Raw genomic sequence first — 22,637 nt, 5'->3', positions numbered from 1 at the left:
TCTGCCAGAGGAAGCACTAGGATGAGTCCAGAGTTATTGCTTGGTCTTCAAGAAACTGTAACTGAGACTACTCGTTTTGTTTATGTACAGAAACAGAGCCAGCTTGCTGCTCTTCGATTTCAGCAAGCAACTTTACTGAAAATTTTAAGCAACTTTTGCGATTTTAAGCATCTTTTGAGCAACTTTTGGGGATATTTCTGAGCAACTTTTTAACATTTTTGAGCAGAATCTGTCTAGGTCGAACGTGTAGTCACGAACATGCTAAAAAATAGGTTTTTGTCGATTGAGCTTGCGTAATTTTTGGCATAATTTAGCAAACCGGGCATAATTTTTAGCTTTTAACTAAATGTAGCACAGCTAGCATCTGGCTTTTCTGAGTTCTGACCTTCACGAAATGACGTAATTTCGTTTCTTTTGACTTGTTCTGTTTCTAAAACCTCTGCTACTGTTGTCTCCGGGGCTGCCTGGGGTAGGTGTGATGTTTCTCGGTCTTAGGCTCCACGTATACGGCTTGGTAGTGAGCTGACTGAGCTCTAACATCTCAGATGGCGTCCTCGTCGTCGATCCGCGCACTTCCCAAGATCCATTTGAGATAATTCAGCAGTTTATAATGTGGTACAGAGAGCTTCAGTCTCTTGGGAGCGTTTATTGAAACCGAATTAAGTCAATTCATACCCCCAACATAGCACAATGGGGGAGGGGAGTTGATGGAACTCCTCCTCTGTATTTTTGTTCTGTTAAGGCACAAAGAAATAAATTTACGTAGATTAGATAGCCCTGAGCCTGCTGTACAAGGTGATACCGTGTTTTGAAATTATGACGTCATATGACGTCAAAGGACGTCATTTGACCCACCATCTTGGATCCGCCATCGTCGAATTCGATTTCACTATTTTCTTAAAAAGTCAAGACATAACGGAAATTAATACAAAATCAAACCAGGGTGTTTAGAAATGTAGAAAACGGCGGTTACAAATTAAACGGCGTTATTCCTTGTATGCCCGTTTTACGAGCACAATCGACAAAAGCCAGCAAACTGCCCGAAAGTTTCAATATGGCGCTGCTCTTTATTTTCAACTGTGTTTCACGAGCGGAGTTTTCGTATCGGTGCGCCCGTACAGTCTCAATAACCTTTTTAGCTCGCCCTTTTCAACTCACTGAAGAAGGGCCAAGCCCGAAACATATATTTTACACAAACTATATTTGACACTCAGACATAATTTTTCAGTATAAACGGAGCCGCTTACGAGGTAGGGTGATTTTCAGAAAGGTGTCTTCAGTTATGTGCATCTACCTGCCTAATCCCATGACCTTAGGAAAGAATCTCGTGTTAGGGCCAAAAACTTCGATCTCATGTCTATAAAGGAAAATTTCATGCACACCTGCCCTAAAAAAAATTACAATAAAATAAAAAGATCCTTGTAAATGTCCGTTGCCCGCTTCCAGGCGTTCAGTTAGCTAGAGCAAAGCGCGAAAAACTGCGGCACAAAAAAATAGAAAGAGAAGTTTGGTTCTGGAATTAAAGTGAACGGCTCACCTCCCCAGCCCTCCGATTTTCAAACACGTTTAGCAACGGTGTCATATGTTTGGCGAAACATATCCAAGGACTGGGACTGGGAAATGTTGAAAAACCTTCGGAAATCTTCGGAACGTCGACGGAACTCTTCAGGCGCCTTCAGAGTATCACCAGGCCGTCTTTCAATATCCTAGCACTCCCAGGAAAAAAAAAAAGTCACGACTGTGACTCTATAACTCAGTAAGTGTCGGTCATGTATGTGTGCATATTTTCGAGGTATCCAGAGCTTAAATCTCGCTAAATTATGCGGGAAAAATGGCGGCAATACTTGCAGAGTACCATGTGAGTATAAAACTGTAAATTGCCCATTTACAAATAAAGTTTCTTCCAAATAAATCACGATCAAGGACAGGAAAGTTAAGATATAGGATGATTTTAAATTAACTCAAAATAACTTCACGAATGAGAAACTAAATAGAACTGCCGGGAATTATCATCTCAGCTTCCCTTCCCAGAGCTGTTTTGACAATCTCCAAGATTCAAGATCTATCACTCAGCTATCAGTAACTCTTTATTATCAACATATGTTCCGTCCCTGGCTATACGTAAATCCACCAGCCATGAACGGAACTTTTGAAGCCAAGAGATTTCTCTGGAAATATTTTTCTACCTGTGTATTTCCGCCGAAAACCAGAGGGGAGCTGAAAGACTATCCCATAAGTATTTGGGTCAGCAGGCGAAAAAAACCTATCAGAACAACTCCATAAGCATTTTCACAACTTTTAAATCCTCACTTTTCTGGATTTCTCATTTAAGAGCTCCTTAATTAACGCTTTGATTTTTGACCAGTTTGCCGCACATCAGACATTAATGTGCTATAAACGGAGCTTATTACGTAAAATACTGTCGTGGAAGTGCAATGTTTTTTGCTATGTGCGTAATCCCGCCACAAAGAATCCTCACCTTTTACTAATTGAAAACAGAATGCCGCTTCTTTCGGATCATACTCACCATACTTCCCGCTTGCTCCTTAACTCGACAGTGCATGCACGCTAATGCATGAATCAAATCGCATGTTCAAGGTGACGTCACAACATAGCGGGCTGGATTCATTTACTGGAAGTGAGCAGAAGAAAAGATCGATGTTTAAGCAGCAACCTTTCAATTTCCAAAAATGACGCCGGGTTTGGTCTGCCTATTTACCACTTTTAGTGGGGAAATACTCGCTTGAGTTGTTTCAGTCTACAAATCATAATAATCATAATCATAATCATAATAATTATAATGATAATAATAATATTTTAAGAGGGTAACACCAACTTAAAAAGCTAACATTAAGTTTTAATAATTAGGGTTGATCTCTTATTTCTTCAATTTCAGTGGCTACGTAAAATTTGATTCTCCTTTCAGTAATTCATTCATCGTTTTTACAATTGTGCAGTTGATGTCTACATTTTATGTTAATATCACCTGTCTAAAAGGTTAAAGGCTGGTGACCATATTTTCGCTACGATCTGCGAATCGCTGTGATCGTTGAGATCGCTGTAGACGAAGTTGAGCGATTTTAAAGACTACTGGTTTTCATATGATCGCTGTGATCGTCGAGATAGAATGAAAGTCTATCCCAGCGATTGTTGTCGCAACGATAGCCTCGATCCTTGAAGGTGATTTTAAGAGATGCAATGACGCATAGTCTCCTACACATCCATCACTTGGGTCGTCACGCAACGTTTCTCCCCCACTAATTCCTGGGAGAGGATCGTTGCGTGACAACACGAATGATGGCTGTGTAAGAGACTAATGATGGAAAAGATAACTGAACTTTCCCGTCGTGGTCATATAGAGATCATATGGAATCCAGCCTTGAAGAGGCAAAGAGTAGAATCCGGGCTTAGTCTCTTTGTTTGACTCGCTTACTCCACTAAGCTGTACATATTCCGGGGGACTCCCACATAGAGAGGACGGGGTGCTCGTGGGGAATTTTGGAAAGAACCTCTGAGAGATACTAAGGTCCTGTTTTCTGGGTCTGGCTTGAAAGTTTTTTCAACCCCTAAGAGGCACCAACTGTGAGAGTAAATTAAAAGTCAGTTGCATTTCAAATATCCCCTGTCATATTTATTTCCGCTCAATACCCTAAAAGGTAAAGCAAAAGCTTCCGCCGTGGGGCTTTTGAGGCTGAACACCCTAAGAAGTACCAAAACCGCTTTTTTAACCCCTGAAAGGTACGAAGAACACCCCCGTCCTTTTTATATGCCCCCCCCCCCGGGAGGGGGGTTATATATCTGTTACTTGACATACTGTCCTTTGCTCGGAATTGAGTGAGCTTACTAGCTAGGCTTCAGTGGCAGTTGACTGTCAGTTCTATTCTCCATAAGAGGCTTCAACCCCCAGTAGATTGCAATTGGACTCAAGCTCAAAAGTTCAATCAGTCGTCTCCCACGGTGCCTTAATTTCTTTTTAGGCAGGAAGGCACAAGAATAAACTTGTCCAGTGCATTTTGTGTATAGAGATATGGCTGTAATGCTTGGTTTTCATTAGTGATGCAAGCACGAACGCAAGCACAAGCGCAAGCTAAGCATTAAGGTGTTTATGCCAAGTTTAAACGAAGGTCGACAGTGATAATCATAAGCACAAGCGTAAGAACACGATGTTTACTAGTTGCAAGGTTCCGTTCTTGACTCGGCCAATATGGCGGCAGAAAATCAGTCAAGCCCAGAGCGTACGTTGCTGTTTCTTCAACTCTTGGGACGAAAAAGGCGAAAGCGACTGCAAAAAAAGGAGAAAAACGAAATGTTTTCAGGTTAAGGGCATTTTTAAAGAAAGAGGAAGCCAAGGCGATTTTTGCAACCACGTGGAGGAGTAAAATTATAACTTAGAAATCGTGAATTTTATTTTACGCTGGCATTGTGCTTTTTTATTTCCGTCTTTGAAGTCCCTACACTTTTTGGCATACAATATTCCATAGTTCCAAAATATCTCGGAAAACTTTTCATTTAAATCAACCGCGGCCCCTGAAACAAATGCTCCGACGTGAGGAATCTGGATCGAGTGCTTTAATTGGCCAGACAAAGTAAATTTCCTTGTGCTTGTGCGTTGTTTCGTTTCCACAGGGCAAAAAGTGAACGGAAGCGCATTAATGCAAGCACAAAAAAGGAAAACAAATTGAGGCCCGGTTCATACGTCGCATTTCTGCCGTGTCGAATTCAATTCAACGAATTAAATTCGACAGAAATTTGACGTCTGAATCGGCTGCCGCATTTCTGCCGCACGTTCGACTGGTCTTGTGGCATTATCCGACAGAAATGCGACACCGATTCAAACGTCGAATTTCTGCCGTGTCGAATCTAATTCATACATTATGTTAAGTAACGCTTCGGCTAAGACGGAAAGAGAAAACAATAGGCCCCGGCACCGGGAACCGTTGGATGGTTTAGGCCGATCAAGTTCTAATTGGATTAGTAACAAAATTTTTATTGGTTAAGGACACATTAGCGCTAAATTCAAACAAGCATTCTCCGAAAAACAATTCTTGCAGTGTGATTGCAAAGCTAAATGTAAGACGTTATACACATATTAAGGTAACAAGTAAACCCGTGTGGTTTCAGCGAAATTGTATGTGAGGAAAGTTACAAAGTTGATAAATTTCTATTGTGCACTCATAATCTCTGTCATGTTTCCTATCCAGAATGACAGAAACGTCATTTACATGTAACATCATTGGCTGAAATATTCGCGCAAAAATCTGACACCAAGTAGCGCGTTTTCTTCAGCGAAACAAAACAATAACAAATGTAAAATGTAACTTCATTGATCCCTGCGCGATTTGCGCAAATGTTTTTCTTGATGTCAGCATTAGACTGTAACTGTTCGCTAGAAATCTTCAAAAAGATCAAAATCTGACAAAATGTTCAACGCATCAAAAAAATATTCTCCTCCCGCGGCTGAACCAATGTCTAAAGTAATTCGTCCATTTCCAAGTCGCGGGAATGTCTTTGTTAGAAATAGTGCTTCTTTCTCTTCTAGTTTTATTCCCCTTGCACGAATGTCTTGTACAGAGTAGTAAGAACACAAACAAGTAACAACAAGAACGCTGAACTGCTCGTTCAAGGAAATGTTTATGTTTCTCAAGCAAAGAAGGGACCCTTTGGCCTTGAATATCGCTTGTTCAGATATTTCCATACAGCTTTCGATGTTCAGCGTCTCAAGATGCTTTGCTACGCCAACAAGTTTAAGAAAATCTTTTGAAGAGATGGCAGTCCTGTTTAAGTTTAACCATGTCACCTTTGAGAAGAAACGAAGCGGTACTTTCTGATACAGCTTTCCTGTGTCGGCTAAATGGGGTTGTTCACAATGTTACAATGCTTGGGCAGTTGACTTGCGTCCTTGAAATACAAAACGCCACCATGCAAGACAAACAGAGGACACACTCACTAGATCTTCTGGCTCAAGATACTCAAACACCAGCGGCCAAATTAATTAAAATTAAGTTGCTGGTTTGAGGTACGAGTGGCACATGGCAGCTGCTGCAAGTGTCAATAAAACGACAAAACTATCGGAAAACGCACTGTCAGGCTTACAATGTAACTTTTTTACAGTTCAGTGAACTTGAGTTTGTCAATCTATTTGCTGTCATAACATTCATGGTCAGCAGTTGTTATCATGCACAATGTTCCTCAAGGTTCAGATCGTGAATATCGAAGATCGCCAATCGAAAAGAAGACCGCTGACAGTTTGCCCTTCGTGTTTTGTGAGGCACCACCAGAGCACAATGCATTCTGGTCGCCGCGCAGTGGTCGCTGCGCATTGCATTGCATTCCGACAAAAGATTGTGCATAGATTTCTTATACATTCTAATTATTAGGGTATCTAAGAGACAGAAATGCTGCGGCATATTCTGTTGATAGTGACATATTTTACGGAGTGATTTATCTATCTGCGCGTTCTAAGACTGACAGAAACCTTCATTTCTTAAAGTAGTGCCAATTCGTGGTGTGTAACTTAAAATCTGTCCTCGTATGCATCAAATTCATACGTGATGACGCATCGATGGCGAGGTCTGGCCAGGTATCGAGACAAAAAAGCACGTCGTGATCTGAATTACATAAAACGATGCACATCAACCTCCCCTTTACCAGAGTGCGAAAATCGAAAGATGTGGAAATTGTGGAAGCAGAAATTAACTCTTAAATTCTTTACTGGTACGGATTAAATGTCTCTAGAATGTTGACAAGATTGTGCATAGATTTCTTATACATTCTAATTATAACTGCTGCTCGCCTGCTGCGCTCGCTTCGCAGCAATAAGAGCTGTGATATTTGAAAATTCTCTCCAATTTGCACGAACATTTTGGCGAGAGCACATAGTTTTTAAATTCCTCAGTTGAGCTTTCATACCATTACTTATTTGTTATATGACTAGCTGGAGAAATTAAGAACAAACAAGCATCTATTTGCACTGTGTAGAAATAAGCCTGAACAAATACTGATAAATGCTTTCAGCCCTGGCATCACGATGAGGTAATTTTTTCAGTCATATAATGATTAAGGTGGCCAGACACGAGGGGTCATGTTGCAGGGGCACGTTGCATCGACATGTTGCAGCGACAAAAACGTGTGTAGTACACACTGAGGCGACATGTAGCAGGGATGTGTAGCGGGGACATGTAACAGGGACAAAAACACAGCATTTGCACACACATGAAAATGTTGCGGGAACATGTCCCAGGGATGTGTTGCAGCGACATGTCCCCTCGTGTGAACTGACTGACCGCATGTGCATGGTTTTGGTAATGCCCAGCAAGCTTTGAGGCACTGCATCGTTGAAGTAAAATGGCGGCCATCGAAGTAGAACCGGTTGAGGATGATTCTCCAGCTAAAAATCCTGACGACAACGGTCGTATTTCTAGGAGTAATAGCCAGACACGTATGCTGATTGCTCATTTCAAGGATAATCCAATTCTATGAGACAAGCAACTAAAAGACAATGCTAACAGACAGAAAGCTAAAAAGGCAATGGCACCTTTGTTAGCACGATTTAGGAGGGCAAAACCACCAAGAAACCTAGCGGCGATCAAATCGAGGTGGCACAGCTTAAGGAGTTCGGTATTGAGATGCATGAAAAAGCAAAAAGAATCATACCAGTGAAAAGCACCATCACGAGCACCGCTACTGATGGCTGCCATCTTGTTTTTCCCTGTGCACGATCACAAAGAATCCTGGTCGTTGTCTCTGATTGGCTCAGCTTTTGATTCTGTATCAAGGACATGTTGCATAACGGTACACACGAAGTTTCGAATTCATGGCATCCTTGCAACGTTTTGTCCCCGCGACGTGTCCCATGAAGTTCAACAAGCTGAACTTTGTGCGACATGTAGCTGGGACAAATATCCCCTAAAATGGTGTTGCAAAAGTAAAAAAGTGTCAGTTTACACGAGGGGACATGTCGCTGCAACATATCCCCGGGACATGTACCCGCAACATTTTCACGTGTGTGCAAATGTTATGATTTTGTCCCTGCTACATTTCCCCGCTACAGGTCCCTGCTACATGTCTCCTCAGTGTGTACTACCCAAGTTTTTTTGTCGCTGCAACATGTCCCTGCAACATGACCCCTCGTGTCTGGCCACCTTTAGAGTAATTCACATGCTTTTTTCTCCGCACCTAGTAGCTATAAGATTGTACATTGATCCTTCCCCTCCAGTTTCTCACTCCCCGTTATCTACAAATTGTTGTGCGGTCCCTTTATTTTTGGTTTTTTTTTTTTCTTTTTTCATAGGTTAATCCCGGTAGCCAAAAGGAAGGCCCATCGAAGGGAAAATCGATGGAAACTAGACAGGACAGGAAGCAAAAGGGACAATTCGTTGGTGGGAGTATCATTCATGCATCATTAAATAAGGTCTTGAGGAAAAGAAAAAATGTGGAAAATAGATATACCAAAGAAGAACAGCAATTGTTGGAATTTGTCGAGGACATCGAAGAAAAGTTTCAATTAAAAATTGTTTTGAGCGAAAAACATATAGGTGGGTTTTCCACAGAATTAAAAGGGCAGGAAAGGCCGTATTACTGGAGTGGAAAAATAGACGCCATTGGCCTAATGAACGGAAATGACAAGGATGGTTGTGGTGTGGTAGTTTTGGATTGGATCACTTGTAGTAATATAAAAACGTTTTGGGAATACGCAACTGAATACAAAAATAAACTTCACCAGTGCCTGATTTATAGGAGGTTACTCGCAGTACATATGAGAGAGTACTTTGAAGACACAAGCATACCAGACCCGGGTATCATGATCGTGGCTCTTGACAATAAAAACATCAACGACAACGATCTGCGCTTATGCATGGATTTTAACGAGCTGGAAGAGGCTGGTATTTTCGAGGGACTAAATCAGTTCAAATGGGACGCCAATTTGTATAGTCAAAACAAAAGTATTCAGGGACACAATAAAGAAGTACCTATGGTGCGTAGTCTCCTTTTAGTTAGGTCTATAAATTAGTGCTGGTATGAAGACAGACTGTTGGGAGAAAAGGAGACCTTAGCAATGTTAATTAAAATTCAAAGAAAAAACTGGGGTAACCATACATTTTTTAGAGATAATTAGGCTTGAATGTGAGTCAAAAATGTTGATATCAGCATTGTTGCTAAAAAAGAAAGAAGTATCTTATTGCATGAAATTTTGGCGACAAGCTAATTTAGAAATATTTATTTTGAAAATTTGTATCAAGCGGCATTTTAATTTAGCGATTTTCGGTACATTTTGGAACTTAAGTCACTTTCTTTTCCTCAAACTTTGGTAAATGTATTCCACTTTTAATACTATAATGATTATGTGTAAAATATAAATCACAGAACCTCAAAGAAAAACCGCCATTAGCTCATAATCTAATTATTATATAGGACGGCTTATGTGTACAGGTAAAGATTTCTTTTGAAAAAAAGCAATCTTCCTTTGATTTTAACATTTTTATAGGTTGCTAAACATTCTTTACAGGTCAAAAGAGAACCCTCTGCTTACCTGGCCACTGATCCATTTGGCCACTGGCAAAAAATGGTGGACAGCATGGGGGAGATGAAGTCCAAAGTTTGTTGGCGACAACGTTGACCATACTCGACGTATCGGTTAAAGATGTAAGACATTTGGAACTAAGTTGTGTTTTTCACACACTTAGTAGGTCAATAGATACTTTTTCATAGCCCAGGGAGGGGGCGGGGTGGTGGGGCGAAAGGAAGGGCCCAAGGACCGTGGTCTGAAAATTTGCAAAGAGATCAATTGATGTGGTCCATTGTTTTTTTCTCGCGTAACATTTGACAACGAGTGATTGATACGTTTAAGCGTTGACTTTACACTTGTTTTATTCAATCCTTCCAGTTTGTCTATTGGTGTCAGAGTCACTCTCATGCTAGAGAAAGGCACCAAATAGAAAGACGAAAACAGCAACTCGGTGTTTTAAATTAAAGGGAAGAAGGCGACAGCTACCTGAATTGTACCATGATAACATAGACAAGAGTGTTTTATCGGAAAATACATCACTTTTTAAAATTCATACGAAACACATCTGATTGGCTTGTTCTCCACATCCTCTTTGGTGATGATATTGGTGACGTCATTTCCCGCTTTTTCGCGGTGATGGCATGTTTTTCAAATACCTGTTTCGAGTGGAAACATTTTATCTTGGTTGCAGCAACTTTTACATTTTTAGATAAAGCCGTCGGCTTTCTTTGTCGATTTTGACTTTTTTTACTCAGTTTTCCTGTCTTTTTCCTAAAATTCGAGATGCGTGGTTTTCAAAAACAATGAGGTCATTTCTACGTCATATGACTTCATCATCGCATGTCAAGAGTTTTAAAGGAAACCATTTTTGGGCGCACTATGAATCCTCCAAGTTTCATTAATTGTCATAGCTTTATTGCTATAAGAGTTACAGGAGGAAGGCCTCAAAGGTCCTCAAACGCTCTCTGGTTCCGAAGACAAAAAACGGCCGTTCTGAATAAATTTCAAGGAGCTCAAAATGGGAAATGCCTGAGCCATGCACTAATGCCATTGAACACCGGCCGATTGGCCATCACGATTTTCACGCCCATGTTTCATAACCCTGCGTTACAAATTTCTATATTCATGATTTGTCTGTATGCTGGAGATTATTGTTAGGATTGTGGTTCTTTGAGAGAATGTGTAGGGAGTCGCTCCTGCCGCTCCCTTCCTCCCCGTCATGGACATCTCGAGGGATCCTTAGCAGGCCTTTTGAAATTGTAAAAAAATTCTCTTCAAGGGGGAAGGGAGAGAAGGCTTCGTTAGACCTTCGTACGGGGGCAAGGCATTGCTGGACCGTCGTACGCTCAAGGGTTAAGTTCCCAAATATTACTCCAGAGACTAACTGACTAATCTTTGACAATCGTGTGGCCTGTTCGGCCTCAGTGTCTGAATGCCTCCAAGGATAAGGTCATAACGTGAACCTTAAGGAGTTAAAACTGAAGCGCTCTCAACGATATTCAGATTTGACATTTGAAAGTTTTTTTTTTCTATATTTGTATTCTGATACACAAGAGACAGAACGAGAGCTGTTCGATATGTATTATGATGAAGATTTTCTGCGAGGCCTATTCGATCCTATTCGCCATATGATTTATCAATACTCTAGTGACCAGAGAACTACCGTACTCATGGATTAAGTTAGAAAAAAAGGCACATGGCACTGAATTCAAATAATTCTTTCACTCTAGTCTTAACTTGAGTTTAGTTCACCTTAGTTTAGGCAAATCAAACCCCCACCAGCTATTTATAGATTTAAGGTTACAGTATACCTTTCAGATCGACAATTTTCTTCAAATTTGGATTTTTGGGTCAAAGTAGTGGTCGAAGAGTAATCTCTAATTTCTGACAAAAAAATTGAAAAAGACTAGATATTGGCGGCGAAATAGCGGTTTTCCGTTTTCGCCAGAAGTAAAAGCTTACTGACCTCTTGATTGACAGCCCTATCGCTTGTATGCATCAACCGAGATCACTTTCGCGGGAATTACTTATATGGATGTCACGAATTGGCTACTCAGTTGATCAGTACTGTTGTTCTGACTGCAAAGCATTTTTCGTGTTAGGAGTAATTCCACTTTAGTTATAAGTAAACATTAACCACGGAAAAACATGTACCAGTTCGATGAAGCGAAAACAGCGAAGAACGAATGAACATACATCATGATCATGAGTGAAGAGGCAAAAGTTCGCCTCGTGGATAAAGCTACAGCTATTGTATCAAGCGGGCACAAAAATCAAGTCAAAAGAAGAGAAAGGTTCTGTAAAAACTGGGAATTTGACAGCGATAACAGCGATGTTGAAAGAGACCAGCTTCTGATGAGTCCGATACCGACGAATCGTCGGACTCATCGGACCCACTGAAATAAGGCCTGTTTCTTCCATCTTAGAAACATTAGCAGGATAAGAGTCTGTCTATCTCTAGCAGACACTGAAAAGTTAGTACATGCATTCATCACTTCCAAACTAGATAACCCAACTCGCTTCTATATGGACTACCAAAATTTTTGATAGATCGTCTACAAAATGTCCAGAATGCTGCGGCTCGCGTTGTTACCAGAACAAGGAAATACGATCATATCAAGCCGGTTTTAAAGCAGCTACACTGGCTTCCAATAAGCCAGCGCATCAATTATAAGATTTTACTTTTAACCTATAAAGCGCTCAACGGCCAGGCCCCTAATTACATTACTGAACTGCTAGAGCCTTATGTACCAAGCAGAAATCTTCGATCCTCCTCCAAAAACCTCTTGAAAGTACCACCTGTCAAGTTAATAGGCTATGGTCATAGGTGTTTCTCTTTTGTAGCACCTAGCCTATGGAACTCTCTTCCGAACAATATAAGAGGGAGCGGCTCGCTATCAGATTTTAAGACTTGTATAAAGACATATCTTTTTAACAAATTTTATAACTAGACTTTTGGTTAGTTAGTTAATTAGTAGATTAGATAGTTTAGCTAGTTAGTTAGTCAGTCACTTAGTTAAGTTAGTCAGTTTTTATTTAAAGGTTTTAATGATTCCTAGTTTTACTCCCATTTTTACAGCTTAGCTATTTTATTTGTTAGTAATTTTTTATCACTGATGTAAATTTTTAATGTAAATTTTATTTTTAATAACATTTTTTACTGTAAAGCGCCATGAGCCCTGGATTTGGCGCTATACAAATCTATTATTATTATTATTATATATTCACAGTTGCTCCGCAGCACTTTCTTCTGTTTTTTTGTTCCCTTCTACCAGCCGCTTTAGTTTATTCTCTAGCTGTCGTATCCCTTTTCGCCAGACTAGCTTTAAGAAAACCGAGCTACAGAAAAATTATCTCTGCGCCTTGAGAGCATTGCGAAACACAAGGTTTCTTTTCGAAATTCGCGCGTAAATTTCACCAGGAGTTTAACAGTAGTTCTGTTTTCTCGAATAAATTTTTTCGCTTGGAGCGGTGACTTTAAAGAGTTAATTTGATATAGGATTTAGGTATTTACAGCTTATACTGGACGCACTACGTCACTTGCACACGAGACACCCCTGAAGGTATACGGTAACCTTAAAGGCGACATATCACAAAAGCGGCTTAAAACTGCAGAAAAACTCAAAAGAAAAACAGAAACGCCATAAAGCCGAAGGGGTGAGAATGGGAAAAATTGGAGAAGATTAAAAAGGGTTGCTTTGGGGTAGAGTTAAAAGAATTCGGGCCGAATGGATGGGTGGATGGACGGACGGACGGACAGACGGACGGACGGATGGATGGATGGATGGATGGATGGATGGATGAATGGATGGATGGATGGATGGATGGATGGATGAATGGATGGATGGATGAATGGATGGATGGATGGATGGATGAATGGATGGATGGATGAATGGATGGATGGATGGATGGATGGATGGATGGATGAATGGATGGATGGATGGATGGATGGATGGATGAATGGATGGATGGATGGATGGATGGATGGATGGATGGATGAATGGATGGATGGATGGATGGATGAATGGATGGATGGATGGATGGATGAATGGATGGATGGATGGATGGATGGATGAATGGATGGATGGATGGATGGATGAATGGATGAATGGATGGATGGATGGATGGATGGATGGATGAATGAATAAGTAAATAAAGGAATATAAGAATGATTGTATGGATTTATGACATTAATTAATCACAAGTTTCTCTTTTTTTGAGGCAGCCTAATTGGACATCAGTGAAAGCTGAGGACAAAGAGAAACTCATCGAAGATTTCAAACAGATGCCAAGTGAGGTTGCTGATGCGCTGAAGAAACACATGCCCCAAACAAAAACAAGTGAAGCTGATCAGGGTACATATATTCAAGCTCTCCGAATTCATACTCTCCAAACTCTTCCTGAGATCAAGTGCCTCTTGAAAACTCATGCAAAAATGCCAACTATGTCACAGTCGTAGCAATATGGATGTCACCATTGTTACTTATTATCACATATTACCAATTTAACATTCGATAAAATCGCAAAATGCTATTTAAATGACTTTGTTATCATTTTGTCCATAGCTATAATTGCACCTTCCAGTTATATTTCATTCAAATGCCGACAACTGAAACAAACTATCATTAACATTATGATCATGGCCATTGTCGTTGTTGTTGTCGTTGTCGCCGACTCCGTCGCCGTCGCTGTTATCGCTATTGTTATCGTTATCGTTATCGTTATCGTTATCGTCATCACTATCATTATCATTATCATTATCATTATCATTATCATGATAATCATTGTCAGTCTCATCAACCTCGATCGTTTACAATAATGCCCGGGCTCTCTCAATTTAGCCTAGTATTCGGGCTGCTGGTCTGAAAGTCAAAGGACTTAGCTAGTAAAAATCTGATAGAGTATACAAGCTTTTGTCTGGACTATACTTGATACAGGATGATTTTTAATTTATCATTATCATCTTCTTGTTTTTCTTAGCAGAGGCACCGGAGAAACTAATGAGCTTATCACAGGCACTGGAGGAAAAAATGAGAAAATCCGGCCTTCGTTATCGTCGGCAAATTCCGGGTGACGGAAACTGTATGTTTCACGCAGTCGCTGACCAAATGGAACGATTGGGAGAGCCAGGCCACGATCACGAGGGACTCAGAACGCGCGCTGTGGAAGCATTACGCAATAACACACATGGTGTGAGTAAAGTCAGTAAAATGGAATTTAAAACAGTTGGAATGCATTCATTCAGCGTAAATCGTAAAATAAAACAAAAACGTAGGGCCCGCTGGTAGGCTATTGATACTGATAGCCTACAATTTATGAGAGTTCTGTGACAACTGTGTAAATACTATAGTTAGAAATATCTAGGATAATACTGATCAAAATTATATCTGGTCGGATTGTACTCAAAGAAAAAAAAACTCTCAATCTCTTGAATGTCGTAGCGAACTAAGATATCTTACACAAAGACAAAATCTCTAAAACTGCGGAAATTGTAGTGTGAATCTAATAAATGAACCAATATATTACAAATAAATAAACCTTATTCTCGAACTGTTCTGTATGTTTTTGTTTACCAAACAAGGCAAACATTTTTGTTTTTGAAAATACAAAAGCTAAACCATTATGTATTATGCCAATGGTTACACTACGCAGCCTCTGAAAAATAAGAGCATTAGGTTCTTCAAAAAACCTAATCAGCCTGAATTGTGAAAAACTACCCCAATATATAATACGAGACCTGGTCAGCCTGACCTCGAAAATTCTAGGTTCTTATACGCGGGGCTTCAGCGTATAACCTTGCCAAAGGGGCCATGACGAGTTCAGCTTTCGTATTATTGTTTAACGACGCGTTTCAATCGACAGGTTTCCACCCTCTGCTTCTCCAAAATGTTTTATGTAATGTTTCTCAACTCTTTATCATTCACTACGCTACACCGTAAACCGGATGGCTATTCGGTCAGGATAAATACTGACTGGGGACTGGGGACTACGGACTATTGACTGGTTTTTATACCCAAGTCCGTATTTTATACTTTTGGTCAGTGTTTTATACCTAGTCCGTTGTCCATATTTCCAACAGTGCGCAATCCGATTGTTTCTTACTTATCTGGTTTCATAATACGTTTATATGCTCATGCACTCTGGTGCTCGGCCAAAAGAAAGGTGCAAAATAGACTTAATGGCTCGTATACTGTCTGTTGCGTAGCGAGGCTGAAATCAGAGAATCAAGTTTAGGGGAAGAAACATAAAAACCACAGTTAATCCCATGATGACTTCAAGTGAGTCTGGTTTAAGTTTTGTAGTAAACTAGTCCTTATTTCATAGACTTTATTGATTGAGTTTCAGATCCCAAATATACAGCAAATTATACCAGACTTAGAGAGATACCTGCTAGCGATGAGTAGGGATGGAGAATGGGGAGACCACATAATACTGCAAGTCCTGGCTAATGTTCTACGTAGGAATATACACGTGATAAGACCTGACGAAAACATACTTGTGGATGTACAACATCCCCAGGATCCTCGACAGTTTCTTCTTGGACATATCCCTGAGTTCCACTATTATAGTTTGGAGCCAGGTAAGAAAATGGGAGTAAAGGGATTATAATAAAATACACCTTGCGTTCATATCCAAATCTATTATTCAACAAATACCCATCTGTCACAAGTACATAACAGATAATCCTACGATATACTAGGCTCGATTACCAGCCGATGTTCACGAAAGGAGCCCGCGCTCTTTCCTCGAAGCCACCCTCGTAGACGTAAACCGGGCTGGAGAGAGCGGTGGAAATGGAGCCCAACGATATACGTGATTTTCCAAATGCAGTTTTTCTAGCTGTAAAAATGCGTTTACTTCTCAATTTGTTGAAAAGCAGTACAATTGTCTTGTTCAATCTTGCGGAATATAGACTAATTTTATTCCACTGGGGCTACCGCCTCGCCTCCAGGCGATATTCCTCACTACCCAAAACTAGTCTATCTATTGCAGCTCTAAAATGCGATTTGGTGACATTTTTGCAATGATATAATGCTAAAAAAAAAAAAACAAAAAAAACAAAACAACAACAAAAAAAGATTTATCCTGCTTTATCTTCCTCGATCTTGAATATTGTCTAATTTTAATTACAATAGAAAAAGATAATGAAGTACAAGAAGAGAGGGAGGGAGAACAAGAACAAGAACAAGAGATAAAGGTATGCGTGGTCAATGCTCAAATACTCCAGCCAAAATTTGCAAATACATAAGAGGTAGCAGTAATTATTCCTTAGTTCTCACTTGGAAACTGATTGAATATTTCATACTCATAACTGAACTGAATATTTCATACTCATAAGCTTCTGAAGGTTGCCTATGAATTTCAACCATGTACTTCATTTAATTTGAGTTATATTGGAAAGCTTGTAATTGCAGTCCGATCCATCGAAATACAGAAACAGATCGAGTGTCTAGAGTTGTCAATCTCCTTTCATATTTTGGATTGTCCTCTGCAAGATTTTTTGCCCAGTTAAGCGCGAGGAAAATCTAGTAGTGTTATTGCGATCGCGATCAGCTCAGTCAGTTAATTTCTTTCTGAAGGTAGCAGGTTGTTTCGTTCACTGATCACAAAAAGCTTTTCCTATTTTACGTCAAAATATGATTTTCTGTATCTAAAGAAAACCCTCCTTCACCAACTAAACTTTGACATGTTCCTAACATGTATTTATACTTTCCTGAAATAATATAGGAAACTAGACACTGCAAACTGATGTTATATCATTCGTTCGTCGAAACCGGCTCCCTTATCCTATTTGAAAAAACAATATAATATTTTCCAAAGACTTTTCCCTCCATGATCTTTTTAATATCTACCACTTTCCAGCATCATCTAAATGGAAGGGAACATTTCACGGTTTTAAAGAAGCTTTGGTCCAAAACTCAACCGCGCACCTCGTTAAGGAGTAAATAAACGGAGACATTTTGTAGATTTTCTTCTCATAGATGTAATCTATTATTGCCATGTTTTCTTTCCCTCAAGAAGAAAGTGGGATGTCCTTGCAAAAAAAAGAAAAGATGCGCCCACAAAAGTGGTAAGGGGCTGTGTCGTTGTAAAGCTGCAAGCCAGGAATGTCGTGAGGAATGCAGCTGTAGCCCAAAGTACTGCAAAAACAGAGTGAGTGTCTTGGGTTGTCAATATCCTTTAACTCAATAAAAATAAACTTGGTAGTCGCAAAAAAGCCATATAACTGACTTAGATCAGCCGTTATTATTTATAGATGGCCTGCTTACTGTTTGCTTTAACAATGTTTTTCAGGTATTTAACACCCATAACTATTTGACGAGCATTTATTCGGTTTTCTCTCTTTAAGGTCATTCCACTGAAATAGAACCTGCACTGAGATTTTTGCGAAACGTTGCCTATTGATTGTTTATATTCTAGGAACTTCAATTTTGAAATAAAAATGAGGGGTCCCCATGTTCGTTTAGGAACAACATCACCTTGTTTATACTCATATAAATCCTTATAATACCAACATGATTGTAGTCACGATTGCTTGCTGAATTCACGTTTCCGACGATTGCTTTTTGTTCTACACTGAGAATTGGTCCATATTTATTTTACACAGAGAAATTTATTACTCAATTCAAAACAACACAAAAAAATGATAGGTCACCATACTCGTTTGCGAGAAAATGATGATTTACCTCTATGGCGAGGTCCAGCTGTAAAGAAAAAGCCGCCATTTTATAATGCGCGCGCGCTAATCACGCGTGATATTATGCGCAGTAGGGATGCACAATGCAATACTGGGGAATAACCTTAACTGTGATTCCGACTGGTTTGATATAATTTACGTTAAAAAGCTTCTGAGATTTTCTTGTTTGTTTGAAAATGCACCATATTTGAAAGTCCAGACTGAAACAGTTTTGGTCGCTTTTCTTCTCATGGAGGTAAAATGTTCTTGCCTTGTTTTGTTTTCCTCAAGAATAAGAAGAAAGTGAAATATCATTGCAATAAATGGAAAAATGAGTGTTTAGAGATCCTGTCAATATCTTTTATTTGGAATACTTAATCGAAATTAGCTCTACAGCGTAATTACGATTTATTTGTTTACTTTCTTTCTTAAGGACCTTAAGAAATATCTGCACCCTGTCGAGATTAGGGTTTGATGCTCATTGTTCGCATCAGAGAGTCATGGGCGTATCCTATTCACTTCAAAAATAGGACTTTCCAAACCATTGTATTTTCAATTATCCAACCTTGTTTGTTTAATGTTCATCGATTTCTTTTTTCTTTTTTTAAGTTCATGTGGCTGTTTAGATTATGGTCGGTGGATTATTTACCATTAAAGCAAATTTCCTTTAAAATGCAACTATGCACCTCTTTAGGAAAACATTTTAAAACTTCTGTCGTTATTCTTCTTTTATGCTAACCATGCATATACTAATTGCTTAGCTAGAAACAGAAGAAGGAGCTAGGAAACTTTTTGTCATCCCAGAGTTAATCCAAATTACATCTGGAATGGAAAAAAGTTATTGTTAAGTTAATAATTATGGAATAATGAATCAAGGAATTCATGAATTCCATTGCAATTTGAATTTCTATCTGACGATGCAGGCATCATGTCAATTGGTGAAGAAGTTCATTAGAGGCTCAAAATCTTTAGTTGTTTTTCGGTGGTTAATAAAAATTGTCCATTGTACCAAGAGGACCAAGTCATTCCCAACACGTTTATATCGCCTACTGAAATAGTATGAAACTAGACCCTGGGAAAGAGAACATTATGTCGAATGGGTCTGATGTTATATCACTCGTTTGTCGAAACTGTCTTATCCTGTTTGAAAAAAAAAATTCCCGCCGTGATCTAATTTTAAAATTCGACTTTTCATATTTCGAGTTTTCAACTCAGTTGTTGAGCTTTTAAATTTAACAGACAGCTGGAAAGAATCAAAAGGAAAACAAGAAGAAGAAATAGCAGTAGAAGGAGATGAATTCTAACAAGAAGTAGTAGTAGAAGAAGAACAAGAAGAACAAGAACAAGAACAAGAAGAAGAAGAAGAAGAAGAAGAACAACAACAACAACAACAAGGACCAAGACAACTCCGACAGCAACAAAACTTAGAAGGACGACAATGACAAGACATGGAAAAAGGAGAAGAGCAGGAGGAGTACCAGCAGCAGCATGAACTCGACTACAATTTGCGATATTTGGAAACTTATGTATAATAACGAACTTTGACTGGAGTCCTTTTCTCCGGGCCGTGTAATAAGTATCATTTCAACAAAATAAGATAGCAAAATAATACGTCAAACTGTATAACGAAGAGTGGCTTTCCACAAATATCGACCAAACAGCAACACAGGTCAAAACATCGATTCCCTTTATTTGTAAAATAACAGATATAACGCGCGCGCTCTGATTGGTCAAATTGTACCGGTAAACACATGGTTTGCGATACGCAGCACTACGTGAGAATTAGAGAACTAAGGGCCTCTTCATATGAGCCCGGTAACCGGGCTGGCTCGGTTACCGGGACGAATTTTGTTGTCTGTTCATATGGGAAATTTCAGCCCGGTCTACCGGGATAAAATCCAAGAAATACAACCAAAGTGGTGGAACATAAACTTGTATCGTTTGCGGTTGTCGCAGCTTTGTGGACTCTTGCAACTTTACTTATAAAGCTAATTCGCCTACTCCTAAAGTGGAAATACATACAAGGAAAAAATTATGCATTTTGGCCGCTATGTTGCGAAAGCTAAGCCATTTCGTCTAAAAAGTTGCGTCCCGGTTACCCGGGCTGGAGCGTTCATATGGGAAAACTTTCATCCCCGTTACCGAGATCTCGGTCGCAAAACCCGAGATCTCGGTAACCGGGCCAGCCTGGCTTCTCATATGAACGCATCGAAATTTTTACGAAGAAAAGAGAAGCGAGGCGAGATCTCGGAAACCGAGCCAGCCCCGTTGACCGGGCTCATGTGAAGAGGCCCTCAGAAAACTAGAAATATGGAATAGATTAGACATTTCATTAAGGAATGCAGAATCGCTGACTTCATTTAAGATGGCTCAAAACAGTTTTCTGTTTATTTGAGACATATAGAACTAGGTGCGATTTTTTAGGCTCGGAACTGTACTGTTTTGAATGGCTGTGCTATTTTTCAAGGTAACTCTCCACTGTGCCTTTCATCGTGTTTAAGTCAGAAATTAAGGTTGCACTGTCCTGTTGCATAGCAGCAAACTTGACCCACTTTTTACCATCAGTTGCATCTATCTTAATAACTAAGCCGGTGACCCCAATCGCTATTATAAAAATCTTTTTATTCCACACAGAAGAAAAACCAGGCAAAATTATAAAAAAATTCTGTGGAGTGGATTTTTCTTAAATTAAGAAAAATGGAAATTTCCAAGTTGGAGAAATTCTACTCCACAGTTTTTTTTTTTTTTTACAATTTCGCACATGCATTCCGCTTTTGCTGTTGAATAGTTTTATGCATTAAAAAAGTAGGGTCAACGGATCGGTTTTTGAAATATTAGCTTCGTGGATAAGATATTTTAGCGCGCGTTCTACGCGCAAATTAAGGTCATTCCACTGAAATAGAACCTGCACTGAGATTTTTGTGAAACTTTGCCTATTGATTGTTTATATTCTAGGAACTTCAATTTTGAAATAAAAACGAGGAGTCCCCATGTTCGTTTAGGAGCAACAGCACCTTGTTTATACCCATATAAATCCTTATAATAACACCATGATTGTAGTCACGATTGCTTGCTAAATTCACGTTTCCGACGATTGCTTTTTGTTCTACACTGAGAATTGGTCCATATTTATTTTACACAGAGAAATTTATTACTCAGCTCAAAACAACAGAAAAAAATGACAGGTCACCATACTCGTTTGCGAGAAAATGACGATTTACCTCTATGGCGAGGTCCAGCTGTAAAGAAAAAGCCGCGATTTTTTAATGCGCGCGCGCTAATCACGCGTGAAATTATGCGCAGCAGGGATGCGCAATGCAATACTGGGGAATAACCTTAAAATATCTACTTTGCAAGATCGCCCCTTGCGCACGCGTGAAGGCGGTCCGCTGATCAGTAATGCCCGCAATTCCACGCGAATAAACGCGAATAGTCCGCGAATAGTGTTTTCTTTTTCGCTGTTGTCGTTAGCAGCATAAGCGTTATAAGAAGAGTACCATAAATACCGGAAGGTGAGACTAGCCAAGTACAAAGAACGAAGAAAACCTGAAGAGAAGTTTTTTTCCTGCTGTTTTTTGGATTGATAGCCGGCGCGATCGATCGCAACATCAACATCACAATTTTCGTTTACGTTCCAGCATAGCGGTTTTAAAAAGGAATGTTTTCCTTTGAAATTGCCTGGCATGAAGGATGAATGTTTTAAAAAGTTAACGCAAACAGCTTAGTCGGGTGATCGCGCGATGCCTTGCGTTAAAGTGAGCGCTAGAGCTCAGGCTTCTCACGGAAATATTACTGTTTTGAGCCACCTTAAACGTGGCTTGTCTTAAGCGATGAATGGTCATGAATTACTTTCGGGAACAGTGCTTTTATTCTCTGCCCTTCGTTGCGACCTCGATTCTCCACGTAATCTAATAAAGAGAGTTTTTCAGAATTAAAGCCTTCCCTGACTAACCCCATCTTCTTTAGTTAATTTGAATTCTTGCCGGCACAGGATCTACATATGTTTACAGTACTGCTTTCTGGCCGATCTGAACTACAACAAATAATTCTCAATCGGTTTAAACACGATTGTGTCTTTTCAGGAGGCGTGGCTATCGATTACTTAATGTAATAGTTTTCGCCGCTTGTCAAAATAGCTGACCACATCCAAGCACAAATAATTTCCTTTGAGCTTTTTTTTAATAGGGGACAGTACTCGAAAAAGTTGTGGCGGGAATCACGTCTGCTTTCGCGATGATCGCGCGCGTAGCACATGAAAAATGAGAAATGTCAATCATGTATTTCGTGCCAAAAATTTATACGCTCCCCTGTGCAAGTGCAAGTGAAACAAGTCGACCTTCCACTATCTCGCGCGAGGATTGCCCTCTCGCTTCGCTCGAGGAACATGTGAATAACGAAGGATTAAGCAAAGGTCGACTTGTGGCAAGTCTAATTAGCCGCTTTATAACAAACCCA

The 22,637-nt window shown here is 39.7% G+C and overlaps 1 protein-coding gene across 2 annotated transcripts; it reads left to right on the top strand.

The window, feature by feature from the left end:
- Nucleotides 1-14,490: 14,490 nt before the first annotated feature.
- On the top strand, nt 14,491-21,173 carry LOC149106080 (OTU domain-containing protein DDB_G0284757-like). Of its 2 annotated transcripts, none has more exons than XM_089298611.1 (5): nt 14,491-14,697; nt 15,851-16,085; nt 16,642-16,703; nt 17,528-17,659; nt 19,422-21,173. In XM_089298611.1, exons 1-5 carry the CDS (start codon nt 14,506-14,508, stop codon nt 19,461-19,463), a joined length of 663 nt encoding a protein of 220 aa, XP_089154737.1. In that variant the 5' UTR covers nt 14,491-14,505; the 3' UTR covers nt 19,464-21,173. The 2 variants fall into 2 exon arrangements, with proteins under 2 accessions (XP_089154737.1, XP_089154736.1); XM_089298610.1 differs by having other exon boundaries at nt 17,525-17,659.
- Nucleotides 21,174-22,637: the final 1,464 nt, after the last annotated feature.

The sequence above is a fragment of the Orbicella faveolata genome, unplaced genomic scaffold (genome assembly GCF_042242905.1).
Source record: "Orbicella faveolata isolate gen_17 unplaced genomic scaffold, um_ofav_v1 contig_3, whole genome shotgun sequence".
In the NCBI taxonomy this organism is placed as follows: domain Eukaryota; kingdom Metazoa; phylum Cnidaria; class Anthozoa; order Scleractinia; family Merulinidae; genus Orbicella; species Orbicella faveolata.
The sequence above is the reverse complement of the archived record's forward strand: the minus strand, read 5'-3'. Positions and strand labels throughout refer to the sequence as shown.

Coding starts and splice junctions, on each gene's coding strand:
- LOC149106080 (XM_089298610.1), top strand. CDS start 14,506: ATGAGCTTATCACAGGCACTGGAGGAAAAAATGAGAAAATCCGGCCTT. Junction 14,698..15,850: donor TACGCAATAACACACATGGT/GTGAGTAAAGTC, acceptor ATTGAGTTTCAG/ATCCCAAATATACAGCAAAT. Junction 16,086..16,641: donor CTATTATAGTTTGGAGCCAG/GTAAGAAAATGG, acceptor TAATTACAATAG/AAAAAGATAATGAAGTACAA.